The sequence below is a fragment of the Meles meles genome, chromosome 6 (genome assembly GCF_922984935.1).
Source record: "Meles meles chromosome 6, mMelMel3.1 paternal haplotype, whole genome shotgun sequence".
NCBI lineage: Eukaryota > Metazoa > Chordata > Mammalia > Carnivora > Mustelidae > Meles > Meles meles.
The window spans coordinates 111,643,419-111,667,586 of NC_060071.1; the positions used below are offsets into that span (position 1 = coordinate 111,643,419).

Genomic DNA, 24,168 nt, shown 5'->3' on the forward strand with positions numbered 1-24,168 from the left:
TGAAATCACTGGGTCTCTCAAAGCTAAAACTAGTTTTGAACCTTTTAAATAACAAACCAATTACAACATTTTCTCTTTCCTCATATATAGCCAAAGTCTTTTATTATAGACACCAATTAATTCAATCATAGGGTCAATAAAATACTTGATATAAAAAGAAAAAGCCCAGGTTTTAACTGAAATTTTCAGCTTTCATCAAGTTGTTGAAGCTTTTATTTTTAAAACACAGTCCTAAGTTTTCTTAAATTCTTTCTGTCAGGGGCACCTGGGTGGCTCAGTGGGTTAAAGCCTCTGCTTTCAGCTCGGGTCATGATACCAGGATCCTGGAGTCCCACATTGGGTTCTCTGCTCAGCAGGGAGCCCGCTTCCCCCTCTCTCTCTCTGCCTGCCTCTCTGCTTACTTGTGATCTCTCTGTCAAATAAATAAATAAAATCTTAAAAAAAAAATTCTCTCAATTAGCTGTATTATTCTCTGATTTCTGTCAAGTGTTTGGGAAAGCTTAATTTAACACAATTGTGATATGTTGTGGACACCCTGAAGAAGCAAGAGGGACTCCCACCAAAATTTGGCTTGGATATTGAGACTAATGCTACCACATATACCCCAGTAGGGTATGAAAATGTTTATTACTCATATAATGATGTTTTTCTGGAAAGAGCAGGCAGGACTACCTAGTTTGTCTTAAAATGGCTTGAGAGATCAATGGCTGTGGGTTTTTATGGTTGTTGTGGGTGGGCCTAGAACAAGAGTTCCTATACAGGGCTTGAACTACCCACTGGTGCTAAAGGTAGGAATCCCTGGGCTTTCTTATCAGCTTGATCAGATGTGGAGCAGAAGGGAAAGAAAATGCAGTAAAACTTAAAATCTGTCACCACTCACACACCAGAATTTTGTGTTAAGACTCTTTATTACTCAATAGCTCAATGTAACCAATTTAGAAAGCACAAAATACAAAGACGTTGAACAATACATTTATATAATTTCATCAAAATTTAAATATCTTCATTTCACTTACATAATTCACAAGCAAATACTGCATATAAAACATGAGGGCCAATTTTTTTGTTAGAAACAGAAAACAAAATTTTCAATGTTCCTCAAAAAAGTTTAAGCAAGAAAATATAACAGTATTATCATTAATACAACGACTAATTTTCAAAAATTACTCCAGCCCTTCATATTTAACTGCTTTCCACTAAAGATGCTAGAATAACTGATAAAATTAGACTTTTATTATTTGTTGTATTAGAAGAAAATAACATTTTATTTACTATCAATAACATGAATTCTGTGAAAATATTATTAAAACACCACTCTTTATACTGCAACAGTGAAGTGTAAGTGAAACAGTAGTTTTAAAAGCATTTTTTTAGTAGCTAAAGTACAGCTCAGCACTAATTCTGCATAGTTACTACCAAGTCTTCTGATAGCCTAAAGTTCTTGTTCTTATCAAAACACCTAAAATACTACCAGAATGAAACTCAGGTTCTGGAGAGAAGCAGGCTTAATACTTATAGTAAAGATTAATGAAAAAGCATCAAATTCTATTAAGATTAATTCTGCCAAAAAAGGGCTTGCAAAATCAAAACCAAAATAAATTACGATAGCAAATGCTTCAAATAAAACAAAATTTGATGACATAGGGTTAATTTCCCTCAATATTATAAATATATAATCAAATAATGTAACTATGGTAACCCATTACTGTTTTAATCAAGAAAAAAAAGTAGTCAAAAAAAAAAGAAAAGAAAGTAGTCTTCATTTTTAAGTAATAATGTAAATTTATGCCCCAGATGATTACAGAGCAGTTAAATAATTTGAGAAATTAGTAATGAGTTCAAAAAAAAGTAAATTGTGTTGTACTTTGTGAGGAAGACGAAAAACCTTTTACAGAAGGTGTTGAGTTTTGATCCTGTTCAAACGAAAATGGAAAACTAAAATCATCTTTTCCAGTTCCAAATGTATGAGTTGAAGAGTCTGATGAAAAAGAAAATGTGAAAGCATCTTCTCCTTCTGGTTTTCCAAATAAGTTTCCTGAGGAAGACAAACATTTCAATACCATGCTATTCATGTTACATAATTTGCATAATCTATTAAATTATGGTATACTGTAAACAATAAATAGGGTAACACTGAATCACTTAAGTGATTATTAATATTGTTATTATTAATAATTAAATCATAGTTAATAAATTAAAGCACCACTCTTTATACTCAACAATGAAGTGTAAGTGAAACAGTAGTTTTAAAAGCATTTTTTAGTAGCTAAATTACACCTCAGCACTAATTCTGCATAGTTACTACCAAATAATTAGTTATTAACAATTGTATTCTTATGTGCAAAGAGCTGTCCTTTGCACTATGAAAAATCAAATAGATCCAAAATTACTTTTAAGTAACTTGAACTTGAGTATAATAAGGGCTAGTATATATGGCAGAAAAAGGGGTAAACACTTCAACTGGAGAGAACAGCACAGAGGAACAAAAACAGGCACGCATAGGAAGTATAAGGATAAAGAGAAATCAATTCAGCTTGTCAGGAACAATGAGAAATAATAAAAAGTTATTAAAAGGGTATTAATGAAGATGAGCTTGGAAAGACTACTGAACGTCCAACTACAGAATCCGGACTTTATTTTATATGTAAGAGGAAGCCATTAAAAGTTTTCAAGTGGAGAGGCACCAGGGTGGCTCAGTCAGTTAAGCAATGGACTCTTGATTTTGGCTCAGGTCACGATCTCAGGATTGTGAGATCAAGCCCTGCCTCCTTATCCACACTGGGTGTAGACCTGCTTAAGATTCTCACTCTCCCTTTCACTGTGCCCCCACCAAAATAATTCGAACAATTTTTTTTAATAAGGCTCACTAAAGAAAGAATACATAGGAAGTTTAGAAGAGTAGAGTGTCTTCAAGTGGGGATAAAAGGAAAGAAATGAAGGCTTGGTCTTACAGTCATAGCAAAGTGAATGGGGAAAGACGTTGGGTCTGAGAGATATTGCAGAAGTCAAGCTTATTCAACTATTATTTATGAGTTAGTACAATATACTGTTTGTGGCACTGTTCAAGGAAATGAACAGAACAGTGAAAAGGCTTCTACAGTTCTAAAAGGAATTTTTTAAGATCTTATTTTTATTTTGTAGAGAGAGAGCAAACTGGGGGTAGGAACAGAGGAGGCAAGAGAAGGAAAAAATCTCAAGCAGACTCCACACTGAGCATGGAGCCTTATGCAAGGCTCCATCTGACCACCCTGAGATCATGACCTGAGCTAAAACCAAAAGTCAGACGCTTAAACAACTGAGCCACCTATGAGCCCCAAGAGGAATTTTTTGAAATCAACTTACACAAAGATTGGTTAATGACTCCAAGAATTGTCCCTAAGGAAAAATACTATTTTTCATTCACTGTATTATATAGCACTATAAATATTAAAATATTTTAAATATCTTTATTATAATTTTTAAGTAGTAACAACTCAAAAGCACAATAATCTAAAAACTTACTTGAAGCCTCTTAAATCACCTGTATTTTTTCCATACAGAACCAATTAAATTAAGCAGAACACTCTGTAGCACTTTGAAATTTCATGTTTCCTTAAATACCTCAATTATTTCACCCTAAATAAAGCTGAGCCTACCAGCAGTAAGATGGGTGGATAGAGGGATGGTTAGAAAGACAGATGGACTGATTACCAGATACGTGATTTCTTCCTCTACACCTTTATTTTTTCACTGACTTTAGTACACATCTGTAAGACTTAAATGAAGGAAAATAGCTGTAATACAGCTATAGAATCAGAAAGAACTAAAATCTTGAATCTGCCTTTCAATAAATGAATTTGATGTTTTTTATTTAATTTCAGAAGAAAAGAAGTTCACATAAAGTCTTCATTAAACTCCTATACTTGGGGCACCTGGGTGGCTCAGTGGGCTATAGCCTCTGCCTTCGGCTCAGGTCATGATCTCAAGGTCCTGGGATCGAGCTCCATATCGAGCTCTGCATCGCATCGGGCTCTGTGCTCAGCAAGGAGGCTGCTTCCTCCTCTCTCCCTGTCTGCCTCTGTCTACTTGTGATCTTTGTCTGTCAAATAAATAAATAAAATCTTAAAAAAAAACCTCCTATACTCATTATAAATAAAATAATAGATTAATGTGCAAGTTGTTGTGGACAATACAAAGGTGAATAAAACAGAATCCCTGTCCTCAAAGATCTGTGATTAGAAGAGATTTTATATGTTAATAAATAACAACAGACAACAGAATATTTTAAAGTATATAGAAAAAGAAAATATAGAAAATTGAAGGAGAGATCTTTTGGGGATGAAAAGTTGAAGGGAAATAAAAGAATTTATGGAACCTGGTCTTGGAAGATGGTTAGAAAGAAATGGAAGTTGAGGATTTCAGGAAGAAATAAGTGGGTAAGAAAGTGTGGGCATATTTGGGTTGTAGTTTGTTCTTTGGTCTGGTCAAAAGCATACATTATTTTTATTAGAAAAGGCTTTAAATGTATGTTCGAATGAGGTTAGACACATCACATTAACAGAATAAAATAATCATATGATCATCTCAATAGATGCAGAAAAAGCATTCGACAAAATTCAACATCCATTCATGATAAAAATTCAATTTAGGCATAGAAGGAACATATCTCAACATAATAAAAGCCTATATGACAAGGCCACAGGTAACACTATACTCAATGGTGAAAGGAGGAGAGGTTTTCCTTCAACATCAGGAAGAAAGCAAGAGTGCCTACTCTTACCACTCCTATTCAAAGTAGTACTGGAAGTCCTAGATAGAGCAGTCAGGCAAGGAAAAGAAATATATATGTATATACATACATATGCTCACATAATGGAATATTATTGAACCATGAAAAAGCCAGGAAATCCTGCTATTTATAGTAATACTAATAGCATTATGCTAAGTGAAGTGAGTCACACAAAGTAAGACAAATAATGTATGATCTCACTTGTATGTGGAACCAAAAGAAAAAAGAAAGAAGAAAAAAAGAAAAAAGAAATGTCCACTGATCTATCACCAGAGCTAAAGCAGTACTGAATATAAGATATATTATATGTATACACATACATATTTGTATGTTGAATGAATCAATCATGGGATAAGAGAAGAAAGAAGACCCAATAAAAAGCAACAGAGATATAGGAGGAAATCTAAAAACTTCAGAAAGAAGATGAAAACAATCAACTATTCCAAATGCTACAAAGAGAGTAAATATGATAATAAATACAAAATACCCATAATGTTTAATAATTATTAAGTCACTAGTAGTTATTGGAGAATTTAGTGGAGTAGTGAAAGAAGATAAATTGTTACAAAAAATAATTAGTGAGTGGTGCAGAAGTAATAGAATTTTAAGAGAATAAACTAAGGGCCTGAGAAAATCAGAAGGCAAACTAAATAAAAAGTGAGGAAGTTAACATGTTTCTGTATGTAGCAAACTTCAGATCACTTACCAATTTCTTGTTGTGATGAGAGAGGATTTAAATTTCCAGCAGAATAATGTTCATTAAACTGAAAAATAATTTCCATTCAGTATTACTCAAGAAATCAGTAAAACAGTATATATGGCATTTATATTTTAATATAAAGCCTGGTTCTTCTAATAAGCATAATTATAGTAGACAAAATGGCAACATTCTATATAGCACATTACTGTGCTTTAAAACCTATCATTTGCTTTTATTAAAATAAGGCTTATTGATTTGATTCTGGCAATAGATAATACATTAAAAGGATATATATAGTGTACTAAAGATAGTTCCTACTTTGGAATATTAATATAACCTAAAATTCTAATTAACTTTTGCTTTATTCTGGAGGCATTTTACATAACAGGTTCTTGGTACTGTTTTCCAGTTTGTAAAAATAATGGGAAATATGACAGCTTCATGTCAGTTCAGATCAAGTTTTGCTGCCAAAGAAGTTTGTTTTCTTTGTAAAACAGATTTTTTTCTTTTAAATGGGATCATGACAATGTAGTTTTCTGTCCCCTTTTTTTCTCTTAATCCTGCATTATGAGCATTTTCCCATGTCACTATTCTTTTAAAACCAGATTTTTTTTCATGGAATTTTCATATTCTTCCATATGTGTATGCCATACAGTTTCTTTCTTTTTAAAAAGTTTTTATTTAAAAACATACAATGCGATATTAGTTTCAGGTGAACAATTTAGTGATTCAACACTTACATACAACACCCAGTGCTCCTCGTAAGTGCATTCCTTAATTAGTCCATCCCCCCACCCCTTACCCTCTGGTAACCATCAGTTTCTTCTCTACAGTTAAGAGTCCGTTTCTTGGTTTACAATCATTCTTTCACTTTGGACATTTAGGTTACTTCTGGGTTTTTTTTCTAATACAAATTACACTTGAATAAATACTGTTATGCACAGATTTACATTTTGACAATTAATAAGGAAAGCTGTTTTTCCCAGAGATTTTATAAGTCACTTGAATTTCTTTTTCAGTGAAATATTATCTATTCATCTAAAGAACTTTGTATATTTCTCTATTGAAGCAGTAATTCTTACTAATCCATATAAGATTTTTATATATTAGAGACATTAATTCCTTATATTATTGCAAATATTTTATATCACATTATCATTTTGCCTTTAAAATATTTTTTCAACATACAAAAATTTTCTATGGAACCAAACCCAAACTCTTATTTACTTTTGGCTCTTCTTCCACTGTTTTAATGCTCAGAGAATCCTTCCTCTTTCTACGATCTGATGAATATTTAAAGTTTCAAGGCTTTTTAACCCATACAATTGATCAATTTATCAATCCTTGTATCATTATCACATTTGATTGCTCTAACTCCCCCCTCACCAGTCTTTTCAACAATATTTTTATTATTAATGTCTGTAGGATCTATAATATTTTATTTTAAAATAGGTAAATTTTCTTATTTTTGTCAGTCTAATGACCAGTTCATAAATTCTGTCAATTTTTTTTCAAAGAACCAACTTTGGCTTTGTCAATTTTCTCTATTGCTTATTTTCTATTTCATTGATTTCTCTTATCTCCTTTGTTTTTTCATTCTATTTACTTTGGGTTTACTTTATCTGTTTTTCTAAATTTTCTTTTTTTTTAAAAATATTTTATTTATTCATTTGTCAGAGAGAGAGGGAGAGAGAGACAGAGTGCAAGCACAAGCAGGGGGAGCAGCAGGCAGAGGGAGAAGCAGGCTCTTGCATAGCAAGGAACTCGATGTAGGACTATCCCAGGACCCTGGGATCATGACCTGAGCTGAAGGCAGCCACTTAACCAATTAAGCCCACTCAATGTCTCTCTCTCTCTTTTTTTAAAGATTTTATTTATTTATTTGACAGAGAGAGAGAGAGAGAGAGAGAGAGAGCACAGTAGGAGAAACAGCAGGTAGAAGGAGAGGTAGAAGCAGGCTCTCAGCTTAGTGGAGAGACTGAGGCTGATTGAGCCACCCAGGGCCCTATTTTCTAGATTTTCAAGGTGAAAACTTGGGTCACTGATTTTAGACCTTTCTTCTTTTCTATCAACTGAATTATTTAAAATATTAATTACATGATTTAAAGCTATGGTTTTATTCTAGTTTTGGCAATATCTCTCAATTTTGATACACTGAATTTTCATAATCATTTCAAAATCTTCTCTAATCTCATGATTTCTTCTTTGATCCATGCCCTAATTACTTAGGATTTTCCTTCTATATTATTGATTTCTAATTTAATTATGTTGTGGGCAGAGAACATGCTCTGTTTGATCTCAATCCTTTGAAATTTAGTAAGACTCATTTAATGGCCCAGAATATGGTTTTGGTGAATATACCATCAGAACTTGAAAAGAATATACAGGCACACCTCAGAAATATTTCAAGTTTGGTTCCAGACCACCACAAAAATGTGAATATTAGAATAAAGCAAGTACAATGAATTTCTTGTTTCCCAATGGATATAAAATTTGTTTATACTACACCATTAAGTGTGCAATAGTGTCACATCTTTAAAAATGCATAAATTTAAAAATACTTTATTGCTAAAATAGTAGTTATGCATGTGGTTATAGCAAACTTTCACCTGAGCTTTTCAGTGAGCTGTAATCATTGATCACAGACCACCATAACAAATATAATAATAATGAAAAAGTTTGAAATATTGTGAAAATTACCAAAACGTGACATGGAGATACAAAATGAGCAAATGCTACTGGAAAACTGTTGCCAGCAGACTTGACACAAAATTGCCACAAACCTTCAATTTATTTAAAAAAAAATATGCAGTATCCACACAGTGCAATAAAACAAGACGTGCCTATATAAGCTGCAGAGCTGAAGTTGCTGTGTGGTTGGTGTTCTATAAATGTCAGTTAGGCCAAGAGGGTTGATGGTATTGCTCAGATTTTATAGACCTTTATGGATTATGTTGTCTAATTCAATCAAATGCTGAGAGAAGTGTGCTAAAAATCTCCAATCAAGTTTGTGGTTTTTGTTTTTGTATTTTGTGTGTGTGTAGTTGACAATGTTACATTAGTTTTGGGTGCACAACTTAGTGAACTGACAAGTTTATACATGATGCTATGATGCTATCACCACATGCATAACTACCATCCATCCCATTACATTGCTATTACAATATCATTGACTGTATTCCTTATGGTCTGTTTTCATTTGTTTCTGTATTTTGAAGCTGTTATTAGGCACATACACACATGTCATTGTTATATCTTCCTTAAGAACTGGACTTTTTATTTTTTTTATTAGAGAGAGAGGGTGAGCAGGGGGGCAGAGGGAGAGGAGGAGGAAGTCTCCCCACTGAGCAGGGAGCCCAATGCAGGACTTGATCCCAGGACCCTGGGATCATGACCAGAGCTGAAAGCAGATGCTTAACCTACTGAACCGTCCAGTTGTCCCTAGCCCTTTTATTCTTAAGAAATTGCCCATACATACAATAGAATATTACTAAGCCATCAGAAAGGATGAATACCCAGGTTTTGCATCAACATGGATAGGATTAGAGATTATGCTAAGTGAAATAAGTCAAGCAGAGAAAGTCAACTCTCATATGGTTTCACTTATTTGTGGAACATAAGGAATAACACAGAGGACATTAGGAGAAGGAAGGAAGAGAAAAATGGAAGGAGGGGAAATCAGAGGGGGAGACGAACTATGAGAGACCATGGCCTCCAAGAAACCAACTGAGGTTTTTAGAGGGGAAAGAGGTGGGGGGATGGGTTAGCCTAGTGATGGGTATTAAGGAGGGCACATACTGCATGGAACACTGGGTGGTATATGCAAACAATGAATCTTGGAACACTACATCAAAAACTAATGTTGTGTTATATGATGACTAACATAGTAAAAAAATGATTTTTTAACATAATAAAAAAGATTCATCTCTAGCAATATGCTTTGTCTTGAAGATTACCTAAAATGATATTATGTATAGCCACTGTGACCCTCTTACTGTGTTTTGTTTGTTTTTTTAAAAAAGATTTTATTTATTTATTTGACAGAGAGAGAGATCACAAGTAGGCAGAGGCAGGCAGAGAGAGAGAAAGAAGCAGGCTCCCCGCTGAGAGGAGAGCCCAATGTGGGGCTCGATGTGGGGCTCGATCCCAGGACCCCGGGACCATGACCTGAGCCGAAGGCAGAGGCCTTAACCCACTGAGCCACCCAGGCACCCCCTTCTTACTGTTTTTATGATGATATATCTGTTTCTAACCACTAACTTTTTTTTTTTTTAAAGATTTTGTTTATTTATTTGACAGAGAGAAATCACAAGAGAGGCAGGCAGAGAGAGAGGAAGGGAAGCAGGCTCTCCGCTGAGCAGAGAGCCCAATGTGGGACTCGATCCCAGAACCCTGAGATCATGACCTGAGCCGAAGGCAGCGACTTAACCCACTGAGCCACCCAGGCGCCCACCACTAACTTTTTTATCAAGAAAATAAATAAATAAATAAAAAATAAAAAATAAAAATTGCCTCTGTTTTGTACTCTGCTCCAAGACAGTTTGATACTAAAGAATGTAAATTACTTGAGGGGCACTCTTCATTTTCACCCAGGTCATGATTTCAGGGCTGTGAGTTGGAGCCCCAAGTCGAGCTCTGCACCAGTGAGGAGTCTACTTAAGATTCTCTCTCTCCCTCTGCCCTTTCCCTGCTCACTCACTTGCTTACCCTCTCTCAAATAAAGAAATACATCTTAAAAAAAAAAAGTTCTTTCTTTCTGTTCCTCTCCACCCCTGCTTACATGCATGAGTGCATTTGTGTTCTTTCTCTCTTAAAAAAAAAAATTACTTGAGGTACCAGAGAACAGTTTTTTAGAAATAAAACTTTAGTTTCTCATTATTACCTGATCTGATGAGATTTCTGAATCAAATATAGTAGAATCAAATAAATTCAATCCAGGGGATCTAGAAGTATAATTTGTAAGAAAAGAAAATCCAGGAGATTCCTTTTCTGTTTGACCTTCAGGCATTATATTTCTATTTCTATTACAAAGAAATAAGAAATAATAAAAATGTTAAAAATATATTACTAAATATTATAGATCAGTAAACAATATCATGGAAATAAGAATTAGCACAGTAGGAAAAAGAAGAGAATAGTTCTTGAAGTGACAAACCTCTTGAGAAAAAGATAAGTTTGAGGTAGATAACAATGTTAGAGTAGATCAGTTATGGAATAATAATGAATTCCAACTGAGAATACACTGTCTGAACCTATTCTAGGTATTTCCACTGTCATTAACTTACCTATTCCTCACAGTAAACCTATGAAATAAGTACTATTATTACCACCTCCATTTTACAGAAGAAAATTTTGAAGCATAGAAAGGTTAAATGACTTTCTCCAAGAAATGGAAGTGCCAGAGTTGGGATTTGAGTTCAGCAATCCAGATTCAAATTCCCAGCTCTTAACTTTCAGGCTATATGTCTCCAAGATATTGAAAGACAATTACAAGATTTTAGTCTTGATGAGAAGTCAGCCATTACATATTGTTGCATAAGGAAGTTAAACTATAAAATGATTTGGGAACAATAATTAGAGAAGAGAGTGGCTAAATGAATTCTGGAGGCAGAGCTGCCTGTATTTTTTTTTCTTCTAAACATTCATGTCTTGGCTTTAATATTGCGCATATTGGCCTCTATGACACTACAAGTAAACATGAAAATAGTTCCCATTTCCATGCACAGGTATTCAGCTATAACACCACTTAAAATTAGTATACATGACCTATACCCCTGAAACAAATATTATATATTAATAAAGAAGAGATATCAATAGCCAAAAATAGATAGATAAATAAAATTAGTATGGACAAAGAAAGTTTGCAATAGTTAATATTCATTTGATAACTATAAATAAATGAATATTAAATCAAGCAAGAAACAGGCTATGTTCAATATGTCCTAGATGTCAGGGTATAATAATCAATGTTATTTAAAACTTAATTTCTTTTTTTCTTTAAAGGGACATCTCTTCTGTAGGTGGGTGCTCAAATGAAAATGGAGAAATGCTTTCTTTGACCATAGGAACAAAATTCAGACACAAGAGAGTGCTTATCTCCTCCTCTGAAAGAATACATTTGCTCATTATCTTTCTCTCCAGGCATCACTTCCCTATTCTTAATGAAAATGCTTATAATTACCAACCCCAAAATTCTATTTTCAAGGGTAAGTTATACATTTTAAAAAAAGAGTGGTTCATTATATTTAAAAAGTCAAATTCTAGCAACACTAATGCTAAAAATGACTTAAATTTCTTAGCATCCACATAATATATTTCCATGAGTTTTCTATTATGTTCAGACTTATTTTCCTTAAGAAGTAAAATGAAGTTTGACTAATACAGTTACTGGTGTGGTGACATCAGCAACACCAGTTCTTGCCCATCAACGAGTCCCAATTCTTTCAATGTCTTGGAGAGATTTGGCCTTATTCGTTCTTCAATAGAGGTTACTAACTGTAAGTGAAGTGTTCTATTTTTTCCCTCTAAAGTGGCTGTGATGGCTGGAGATTTCATCTGTAGAAAAGCACTATTGGTTAAATAATCTAAAACCACCTGGAGTTTAGTGGTTGGAGAACACTGGATATTTTAAGGAAGCTGGCTATAAGCTAGGCAGTTTTCCTTTCTTTCTGCTTCAAATGTATATGTGTACAGTCCATCTACATCATTGAATACCAAGTATTAAGAGGAATATATGCATTTGTGGCTACTTTAAAAACCTCAGTTGGGGCGCCTAGGTGGCTCAGTGGGTTGAGCCGCTGCCTTCGGCTCAGGTCATGATCTCAGGGTCCTGGGATCGAGTCCCGCATCGGGCTCTCTGCTCGGCAGGAGGCCTGCTTCCCTCTCTCTCTCTCTCTCTCTCTGCCTGCCTCTCTATCTACTTGTGATCTCTCTCTATCAAATAAATAAATAAAATCTTTAAAACAAACAAACAAAAAAACCTCAGTTGCACATGCAGCTGAAATGACTACATTTGTAGAAGCTACTGCAGGAATGATTTGTTTTACTACTCCTTGAGTGACTCTGTAGATAACACCCTTAATATATTATCCTGCTCTCTTGATGGACTTTTGGAAAATCCACTGAATATGATCAAGATCATCTCCATCTAATGGAACTCCTTCTCTAAAACCTGCTCCTTAGGCTACTACAGGATCCTTACATACTCAATACAGTGTTCTGGTAGCCTGGGCATAGACTCAAGGTGTACATGGGAAAATTAATCTGTGGAAGATACAGTTCTAGTGCACATCCAATACAAGCAGTAATTCCAGGCAGAATCACCCAGGCATTTCCTTTAAAACCTTCTGTCCCTCCATCTATCAAAAGGACAATGGAGCTTAGATCTTATACACCATCTTCATAATTTAGAAGAGATATCAGCATGCCATTTATCCATCTTCTGGCCATGATAGAGTCCAGTCCACTTACAATTATATGATATTGTCGATAGAAAATATCATTAAAATCCTGAAATCTTGTTGAAATATGGAACTACACTGCAATTAGGAACTCTTGTCATTTAGAAATTTTGCAGCAATTTAGCCTTAGGTCTTCCAACATCTTAAGGCCTATATAAAAACTACCTATTTAGATTGAAAATATCTATAGTGTCCATGTCTATATCATAAATCTGTCTAAAACCAGACAACCCCAGATTTTTCAGGAGCTCACATCCTAAGTCCAATGACCAGAACTTTACATGTATCTAACAAAAACGAGAAATTCAGTCCTCAGCTCGAAATCAGGGTGTGTGAAAGGTCCAGATCACTTGAGGAACTTCTTTTTGGTTGCAGCAACCTTCCCAGTCTCTAGTGTCCCCAACACCCAAAAACAACAGCCATTTTCTCAGCCAGCAGCTCCTCTATTCTTGTCTTTGTCTCTGGCTCTTCACCATCCAGCATGTTCTCCTGAGCTGCCTGCATTTGAATCTCAACTCTATCACTGACAAGTTGTATCACCTGGGAGTCTGTTTCCTCTTCTATAAAATAAGCATAATAATGTATTTACATCTCATAAAGTTGTGAATATTAAATGAGCAATACTTATAAAGGGTTTAGACAGCTTATGCTTTTGACAGATAGAACAAAAATCTGAAGATCCTTCTGTAACTGTCTCCATTGACCATCAATGAGTCACTTAACTTTACAGATCAGTTTTCTCATCCATAAGTGGAGGTTTATGGCAAGCATATCCTTTTACAGTTCTCATATTTGATGATGAATTCCACTTTGAATATACTGCGTGTGAATCAACAGCATGACTTTACTATATAAAATTGATTAGCAATTTAAAATACAGAAGTAGAACATGGGTGAGAGAGTTCTGAAGTGGAATCAATGTTTTAAAAGAATCTTTCATTTTGTAGTTTAAAAAGGGATTAAACTAAACAAAAATGTTAAATGCAACCTTTTCTCTTAGCTGTAAACAACAAATCTGTGGTTACCCAAGTTAAATAATCATGTTAAGAGATATTACTGCCTACACCAAGATTACATAACAGATGGCAATTCTTGCTTTAGACACTATAACATAAGAAAAAATAACAGCTGGAACATTATTCAATGATGTCCACAATCTACCATACATGATAGTAAATTTTTAGCTTGACATTTAATATTTTTCATATACTTTTATCCTTTAGAAAATCTTAAATGTATACTACTGCACTGGATATGTTCTCATAATGTGTATCCTCTTCAGCTGAATGCTGTAGGAAAAATGGGGAAGAGGTTCTATGAAACAAGAATGGCAGAATGTTAATAATTGTTTAAACAGGGCAATAAGTACATGAGGTTCATTACACTAGTCTCTATCCTTTGTGTATTTGAAATACTCCATAATAAAACCTTTTTAAAAGTTACAGGTACTAGACGTTTTACTATTCTTATCAATTATTTATAAAATATTGGCTCAACATATATAGATTCTTTAATAACAGTTATTAATTAAAATCCTACATTTCAAAAGAGGGGGTCTTAGGGAATAATAATTTCTCCAAAGGTTCAGGTGTTTTCACAGCTTCAGGCGTTTTTAAAAATAAAGGAATTTCAGAAGTTTGTAGAAAGTTCTCAGCCCTTTCTTCTACTTCATCACTATTATTTTCTATTGGCTTCTCAAAATGTTCTGCACATATAACCTGCAAATTCAAAATAATAGAAAACTATAAAAATGAATGTTATTTTTTATTTTATTATTTTTTTAAAGATTTTATTTTTATCTATTTGACAGAGAGAGATCACAAGTAGACAGAGAGGCAGGCAGAGAGAGAGGGGAAAGCAGGCTCCCTGCCGAGCAGAGAGCCCGATGCGGGACTCGATCCCAGGACCCTGAGATCATGACCTGAGCCGTAGGCAGCGGCTTAACCCACTGAGCCACCCAGGCGCCCCTTTACCTGCTCTTCTTGAGCAGAATTCTACTGTCATTTGTCTTGCTTTAACCCCTAGCAGCTAACTCAGTAAAGCCAATAAACATTGTCTACATCTATCATTAATGTTTTCCACTATTAAAAAATATTTTAGAAAATACTTTTGCAGCAACCACCAGTCTTGAACTGTCTGAGAAAGTCATTCAATTTTACCAAACAAAATTGTTTTCTTCAGTTGTGATTTAGTTGTGATATAAATATATATATGTATATATACACATATATATGATCAATTATTAATGACAACTGTGTATTTTCATATAAACTTTTTGTGGCTTCATTTTTTAAATCTAGAATTCCTCTAAGGAATAGAAGCTTTAACATCATAGGAACTAGATTACTAACCTAAAACACCTAGACCTCACATATATAATCTTCACTAATCTGAAATTAAAGTGGAAACAGCATTTTAAATTGGAATATTTTGCTTAGAAATTACAAATAAAATATTCGACTTACTTGTGAAGTACATTTTGATTCTCTCAATTGTCTTACTGTCCCTTTATCTTCACTCTCAGCATCTGTTTGTTATGAGAAGAAACTAGTTTTTCTTTTGACAATTTAATTGTAAAGAAAACATATAAACAGTAAGAAATTGTGAATATTTAACTGTTTTTGACCTACAAAAATAGGTTTCATATAGTTTAACCCAATCCACACAGATAAGAGAATAAAACCCATGTGAACAGTTTAAAAGAAAATTATAGAGAATACCCATGTAACCATCACACAGGTAAAGAAACAGAACATTATACATACTCCAAATGTCCACATATTCCTCATATTGTCCTCCTCAGAGGTATTCACTATCCTGAATTTCCTTGATTTGCATTCTATAGTTTTATCACCTAAGTAATTCAGTTATTTTTCCTGTTCTAAAATATTATATGATAAAATAGTAATATAAGTGTTCTTTGTCTTGCTTTTTTTATTCAGCATATGCTCGTGAAATTCATCTGTATTGTTTCATATAGACATATGTAAGAAAATAGTCCAGTTTCATTCTTTTGCATATGGTTGTCCAATATTCTCAACATAATTTCTTGAAGAGACTGTTTTCCTTTCCATTGAATGGTCTTTCCTACCTTGTCAAAGATTAGTTGACCATATAGTTGTGGGTCCATTTCTAGATTTCCTGTGCTGTTCCATTGATCTATGTGTCTGTTTTTGTGCCAATACCATACCATCTTTTTCACTACAGTTTTGTAATATAACTTACGTCTGGAATTGTGATGCCTCCAACTTTGCTTTTTCTTTTTTAAATTTTTATTTATTTCTTATTTTTTCTATAAACATATAATGTATTCTTATCCCCAGGGGTACAGGTCTGTGAATCGTCAGGTTTACACACTTCACAGCACTCACCATAGCACATACCCTCCCCAATGTCCATAACCCCCCTCCCCCTCTCCCAACCCCACCTCCCCCCAGAAACCCTCAGTTTGTTTTGTGAGATTAAGAGTCACTTATGGTTTGTCTCCCTCCCAATCCCATCTTGTTTCATTTATTCTTCTCCTATCCCCCAAACCCCCATGTTGCATCTCCATGTCCTCATATCAGGGAGATCATATGATAGTTGTCTTTCTCCGATTGACTTATTTCACTAAGTATGATACCCTCTAGTTCCATCCATGTTGTCACAAATGGCAAGATTTCATTTCTTTTGATGGCTGCATAGTATTCCATTGTGTATATATACCACATCTTCTTTATCCATTCATCTGTTGATGGACATCTAGGTTCGAAAGAATAGTTTGGCTATTGTAGACATTGCTGTTATAAACATTCGGGTGCACATGCCCCTTTGGATCACTACGTTTGTATCTTTAGGGTAAATACCCAGTAGTGCAATTGCTGGGTCGTAGGGTAGTTCTATTTTCAACATTTAGAGGAACTTCCATGCTGTTTTCCAGAGTGGTTGCACCAGCTTGCATTCCCACCAACAGTGGAAGAGGGTTCCCCTTTCTCCGCATCCTCGCCAGCATCTGTCATTTCCTGACTTGTTAATTTTAGCCATTCTGACTGGTGTGAGGTGATATCTCATTGTGGTTTTGATTTGTATTTCCCTGATGCCGAGTGATGTGGAGCACTTTTTCATGTGTCTGTTGGCCATCTGGATGTCTTCTTTGCAGAAATGTCTGTTCATGTCCTCTGCCCACTTCTTGATTGGATTATTTGTTCTTTGGGTGTTGAGTTTGCTAAGTTCCTTATAGATTTTGGATACTCAGCTTTGCTTTTTAAGGTTGCTTTGGCTAGGGACGCCTGGGTGGCTCAGTGGGTTAAGCCGCTGCCTTCAGCTCGGGTCATGATCCCAGGGTCCTGGGATCGAGTCCCGCATGGCCTCCTTGCTCGGCAGGGAGCCTGCTTCTCTCTCCACTTCTGCCTGCCTCTCTGCCTGCCTGTGTGCTCTCTCTTTCTCTCTCCTTCTCTCTGACAAATAAATAAAATATTAAAAAAAAAAAAAAAAGGTTGCTTTGGCTATTCAGGCTCTTTGTGGTTCCATAAAAATTTGTTTATTCTAGCTCTGTGAAAAATGATGGTAGTATTTTGATAGGGATTGCATCATATGTGTAGATTACTTTGGGTAACACAGATATTTTAACAGTATTTGTTCTTCTAATACATGAGCATGGAATGCTTCTCCATTTCTTTGTGTCATCTTCAATTTCTTTTATCAGTGTTTTATAATTTTCAGAGTATGGGTCTTTCATCTCTTTGGTTAGGTTTATTCTAGGTATCTTATGGGTTTTGGTGCAATTATAAATGGGATTTATTCCTTAATTTCTTTCTGCTGCTTTATTATTGGCATATAGAAATGAAATAGATTTCTGTATATTGACTTTGTATCTTGCAACTTTACTGAATTCATGTTACCAGTTCTAGCAGTTTTTTGGTGAAGTATTTCAGGTTTTCTCTATCTAGTATCATATCATCTACAAATAGTTTAAGTTTTACTTCTTCCCTGCTGATTTCCCTGCCTTTTATTTCTTTTTGTTGTCTGATTGCTGTGGGAAGGATTTGCAGTATCATGTTGGATAAAAGTGGTAAGAGTGAACATCCCTATCTTGTTCCTGATCATAAAAGAAAAGGTCTCAGTTTTTCCCCACCGAGGATGATATCAATCGTGGGTTTTTGTGTATGGACTGTATTCTGTTGAGGAATGCTCCCTCTAAACCTACTTTATTGAGGGGTTTTATCATGAATGGATGTTGTACTTTGTCGAATGCTTTTTCTCCATCTACTGAAAGGATCATATGGTTCTTATCCTTTCTGTTATTAATGTGATGTGTCATGTTGCTTGATTTGTGAATACTGAACCAACCTTGCAACTCAGGAATAAATCCCACTTGATAGTGGTGAACAGTTCTTTCAATATACTGCTGGATTTGGTTTGTTTGTATTCTGTTGAGAATTTTTGCATCTGTGTTCATTAGGGATATCGGCCTGTAGTTTTTGTTTGTTTATTTGTTTTTTAGTGGAGTCTTTATCTGGTTTTGGCATCAGGGTAATGCTGGCCTCATAAAATAAATATGGAAGTTCTCCTTCCTTTTCCATTTTTGGAATAGTTTGAGAAGAGGTATTAACTCTTCTTTAAATGTTTGGTAAAATTTGCCTGTGGAGCCATCTGGCCCTGGATTCTGTTTGTTGGGAGATTTTTTTATTACTGATTCAATAGAATGAGACATTTTTAAAACTTCAAAATAAAAGGCTATAATTCACATCATATAGACAAGAAAAAGTGAAGACTTTTATATAGCCTAATATATATATAGTGGAATAACTGTTATTCATTATTGGATTACTAATATCTATGTATATGTACATATGAGATGTCATATTACACATTATATTATATATATTATGTATACACATGTACATACACAAATAAATATATATTTACATACACACACATAGAGTTTTTTCCAAGAGTATGATACCCTTAAAATTTTCCAACATCTAGTTGATCTAAGAAAATAAACTCATATATCTATCTCCAGTAACCTTTCTATGCTTTTATTCAAAGAAAATAATCCAAACAGTAAAAGATTTATGTAAAAGAATATAGTAGCCTAGGGACGCCTGGGTGGCTCAGTTGGTTAAGCAGCTGCCTTTGGCTCAGGTCATGATCCCAGTGTCCTGGGATCGAGTCCCATGTCGGGTTCCTTGCTTGGTGGGGAGCCTGCTTCTCCCTCTGCCTACCACTCTGTCTGCCTGTGCTAGCTCACTCTCTCTCCCTGACAAATAAATAAATAAAATCTTTAAAAAAAAAAAAAAAAAGAATATAGTAGCCTAACCTAGAAACAATAAAATATTTAATATTTTGAAGAATGGCTAAGTAATTAAAATAATTCAATATAAAAATAATTCAATATTTTGAGATAATGGCTAAATGAATTACAGCATATCCTTCCATGGCATATGATACTGACATTAAAAATAAAATCTATTTAATGGCATAGAAAAATATCCTAAACAGTTATCAAATGGAAAGAAAAGGTTACAAAATGATATATAGTATGTTTCAGATTTGGGGGAGAAAATAAAAGAACACACATATACATAGGAAAGAAGGACAAGAACATATACCAGTATGGATGGTGCCAGTTATACCTGGGTGATGGTATCTTTGTTTCTTTTGTATTTTTCCCTGTTTTCCAAATCTTTTACAATGAAATATTTTATATTGAGTGAAAAATGTTTTTAAAAACCAGACATGCACAGTCAGTTAACCAAAGACGTGAACAATACAAATAATATATTTGAATAGTATAAAACTGGATATAATTTGTTACTCCCATTTCTTAGGAAAAAATATAAACAGCAAATACCTGTATCTCCTTTTTCAAACCACTGACTGCAATTTGATTGTTTCTGGGGGGTTAACAATCTAAAATACAATAAATAAAATTTTTATATTGTTTGTTGAACTGATAAATTTCAGAATTAAAACATTTTCCTATTTTAAAAGTTACCTGAAATGCATCATATTTTGAGAATTTTTAATAGCCACAGAATTTGAGCATTTTGAATGGTTATTCAGAGTAAAGTCATTAAGTACCTGAACAAAAGAAATTAAGTATTAGAACCTGCTACACAGACAACAAAAATTTTTTGCTTGCCATGGCTACTGAAGGTTCTCCAAGAACATTGTCATTCTCCTCCTCATCATCATGAATATGAACAACTATAAACATTAACTGAAACTACTACATACAAAATATTCAAATGCTAGGAAACTTTAAAACTCATAAGGAATTTAGTATTTTGGACAAGTATAACAACTATGCTTTGTAGTATTTCAACATTTAAGGTAAACTTACAATTTTTTATCCCATATTTATGACTATTCAAGTCAATCTTAACCATTTTCTCAAATGATTTATGTCTATTCTCAATAACCTCTTAAATTGAACATTAAAAAGCAAAATAAGTTAAAAGATTAAAACCTGAGATTTTGTTTTTTATATATGTATGAACAAGGTAATATTTCATTTTTAACTTTAAATTTTATTTAATATCAATATCTAAGCCACTGCTTTACTAATGTTTGTATTGTCTGTTTCAAGTCATTTATTCTCTGTGAGTCACTCATTTTGAAGAGTTCCTGATTTTTCTTATTCGACTCAACATAAAAATATCTTTAATAGGAAAAATCCTATTTATTTTTATTATAACAGCCATTGGTCTTAATTCTGTGATCTTATTGTGCTTTTAGATCATAAAAGACCTTGCCCCTTAAAGAACATTTGTCCCTTAAAGAATAAGTGTTGTTACTGTTTTGATGTATTAAACAATATACATTTTGTATGGGCTCCCTGTAAAAGTATTTGTACAAGTTAAGTAGTTGTTTATAGTAGATGCTAAGAACTAAAATTGCTGAATATTTGCATTTTTATTTTTAATAAGTACTATGAACCAGTCCTCCAAAGCAATTACACCAAATTACATTCCCAGTATTGGTGACTTTACTAGATATTATCAAATGTTGTAGTGTATGCAAATCTGATAGGGGAAACCAGATACTTCATTGGTTTAATATGCATTTCCCTGTATCCCAAAATTCAAGCATCTTGTTTTGTGACACTTTTTCTGTAAACTGTTTTATCTTTTGCCTATCTTAAAAATTAATTTGTATTATATATTTATATATTATACACTCTGCACACCAATTTCCTATCTATTCTGTCATTCTCTATAACTTGTGTCTTTTGTCACACCAAAGTTTTTTGTTTTGATGTAGTCCACTGATCAATTTGTCTTTTCTTTCACCACACTGTTATAATCACTGGATTTTGATTATATTTTAAAATGTTCTGAGATAGGGTGCCTGGGTGGCTCTGTCGATTAAGTGGCCAGCCAACTCTTGATTTTGGCTCAGGTCATCATCTCAGGGTTGTGAGACTGAGTCCCACATTGTGCTCTGCGCTGGGTATGGGGCCCACTTGTGATTCTTTCTCTCCCTCTCCCTCTGCCCCTGCTCACTTGCTCTCTCTCCCAGCCTAAAAAAAAAAAAAAATGTTCTGGGATTATGTAAATATTCTGGAACTGAGACTGTGGTGATGGTTACACTACCTTTAGAATATGCTAAAGACTGGGGCACCTAGGAGGCTCAGTTGGTTAAACCTCTGCCTTCCACCCGGGTCATGATCTCAGGGTCCTGGGATTGAGGCCCACATCGGGCTCTCTGCTCAGCAGGGAGCCTGCCTCTCCCTCTCTTTGCTTGCCTCTCTGCCTACTTGTGATTTCTCTATCAAATAAATAGATAAAATCTTTAAAAGAAGATAAGAATACACTAAAAACCACTGAAATGCACATTTTAAAATGAATTTTATGATAAACATTTTGATATCTAAGAGTATCAGTTTCTCTCACATTGTTTAAAAAGATCTTTTATTTTAAATCTTTGAAATTATTTATTAATCTGTTGATAAAGTGTCAATATGATTGACAGACTTTTCTAATGCTATCATTATAATTCTTGGGAAAACCAAGTTTTAGTCGTAATATATTGTTTTTTTTAATGTTACAGTGCCAAACTAGGTTTCCTAATAATTTATTTGGATTTCTACATGTATATTCATTCTTGAGATGAATGTATAATTTTTTCTTTCACTATCTTTGTCCTTGCTACCTAATGAATAGCCATGCATAATTTATTGGCTAGTTTCCAACTTCTTCTATACTCTAGAATTGCTTATTAATAATAAATAATAAAATGATTGCTCTCAACTGGCAATTTTTCCTCTCAGGGAGCATCTGACAATGTCTGAAGACCATTTTCTATTGTCTTTTCTTTGGTGTGGGTCCTATTTACCCCTAGAAGTTCACAAGATGACCTTACAAAAAAGGATTATCTCACCTAAAATGTCAATAATGTCAGAGTTTAGAAATTCTGATTTAGTCCTTAAAGGTTTGGTAGAATTCACAGGAAAAACTGATTCTGGTACGTTTTGAAAGGGGTGTGTGTGTGTGTGTGTGTGTGTGTGTGTGTGTGTGTGTGTCTCAGAGGGAGAAGGGAGGCAAGTAGGGAAGGAAAGAGCAAAACAGAGATTTGCTTACATTTCAGTTTCGCTTACATTTCCAGTTCTTCTAGTTTATGGTTCTACTCATGTCTTTCTTTTTCAGTCTACTTAACAATTTATACTGTCCTAGAAAATTAACCCCCTCACCTAATTTTTCAAATTTATTGTTATAAAGTCTTGCATAGTATTCTCTTAGGGCCTTGAAAACATTTCTTTCCTATGTACAAGGATATGCACTTTTCCCCCTGATTATTCTTTCCTTTTGGGAGGTGGGGCTTCTCTTTTTTTATACTTGTGCAATTTTATTTTATTGCTATTTAAAAGTTATTAACTTCTGGCTATACTGATTAACCCAACTTTCTAATTTCATTAATTTCTGCTTTTCTCTTTATTAATTCCTAATTTCTTTGGATTGTTATTTTCCTGTTTTGAGTTGAGATATTTCACACTTTGAATTGAGCTGTTCACACTTAAAGTTCAGCTAATTTTAATCTTTATTTTCTAATATACTTGTTTTCAAATATAAATTTCGGAGGACCAATTTGGATACATTCCATAGGTTTTGGTTTATAGTATTCTTTTTTTTTTTTTTTTCCATTTTATTTATTTTTTCAGCGTAACAGTATTCATTCTTTTTGCACAACACCCAGTGCTCCATGCAAAACGTGCCCTCCCCATTACCCACCACCTGTTCCCCCAACCTCCCACCCCTGACCCTTCAAAACCCTCAGGTTGTTTTTCAGAGTCCATAGTCTCTTATGGTTCGCCTCCCCTCCCCAATGTCCATAGCCCGCTCCCCCTCTCCCAATCCCACCTCCCCCCAGCAACCCCCAGTTTGTTTTGTGAGATTAAGAGTCATTTATGGTTTATATACTATGCAGCCATCAAAAGAAATGAAATCTTGCCATTTGCGACGACGTGGATGGAACTAGAGCGTATCATGCTTAGTGAAATAAGTCAATCGGAGAAAGACAACTATCATATGATCTCCCTGATATGAGGACATGGAGAAGCAACATGGGGGGGGTAGGGGGATAGGAGAAGAATAAATGAAACAAGATGGGATTGGGAGGTTTATAGTATTCTAAACAGTTTTATTTTGATTTCTTCTATAACCCCCAAATAATTTGAAAGTGTATGAATTTCTTTTTCCTCTGCTAAATACTTTTTTGAGAGAAGGATTTATCTTTTTGTTGAACTTCTCTTTTTTTATATAGTGGTAAGTAAAGAGAACAACTTTTTAAAACTGGTGGAAATATTCTTTTAGTTGTAGTAAATGGTCAATTTTGGTAAATACTGCAAATATCAGGAAAAGAAAGCATAGTTGAGTCTGAGAAATTACACTGTAGAAATGGTGCTATCAGCCCTGATAAGTGAACCTGAGTCACTCCGAATTTCATGGCAGGTCAGAGAAAAATAAATATTCATCTTGTTTAAGATGCTGTTATTTCATTCATTTGATTTTGTATTGCTACACATGTACCCAAACTCAACACCTAAACTCAAGGTAGTACTTTTTTTGAGAGAGCTATCCTTTTTAAACTGTAGATTCAATACTTTCTTGGAATTCTATCAATTTTTACCTTACATATGGTGCATCACGGTTCTTAGAACTTGGTGAGTTACTCTTTTTTAAAAATATGAAATATAGTTATCCCTATTAATGATTTTTGTCTTGAACTCTATTTTATACAACATTGTTACATCTGCT

At 34.2% G+C, this 24,168-nt stretch overlaps 1 protein-coding gene and 1 pseudogene across 1 annotated transcript in view; both read right to left on the minus strand.

Annotated features, from left to right (window-relative positions):
- Positions 1 to 1,838: 1,838 nt before the first annotated feature.
- The window catches only part of C6H14orf39 (chromosome 6 C14orf39 homolog), a 53,098-nt gene continuing 30,768 nt past the window's right edge, over positions 1,839 to 24,168 (minus strand). The window contains exons 11-18 of the mRNA XM_046009628.1: positions 19,908 to 19,993; positions 19,764 to 19,822; positions 15,394 to 15,455; positions 14,468 to 14,646; positions 10,754 to 10,759; positions 10,351 to 10,489; positions 5,475 to 5,532; positions 1,839 to 2,035 (exon numbers count right to left, since the gene is read on the minus strand). Coding sequence (XP_045865584.1) covers positions 1,839 to 2,035; positions 5,475 to 5,532; positions 10,351 to 10,489; positions 10,754 to 10,759; positions 14,468 to 14,646; positions 15,394 to 15,455; positions 19,764 to 19,822; positions 19,908 to 19,993 — 786 coding nt within the window. The remainder of the gene's footprint in view (positions 2,036 to 5,474; positions 5,533 to 10,350; positions 10,490 to 10,753; positions 10,760 to 14,467; positions 14,647 to 15,393; positions 15,456 to 19,763; positions 19,823 to 19,907; positions 19,994 to 24,168) is intronic.
- Positions 11,821 to 13,411, minus strand: LOC123944491 (annotated as a pseudogene).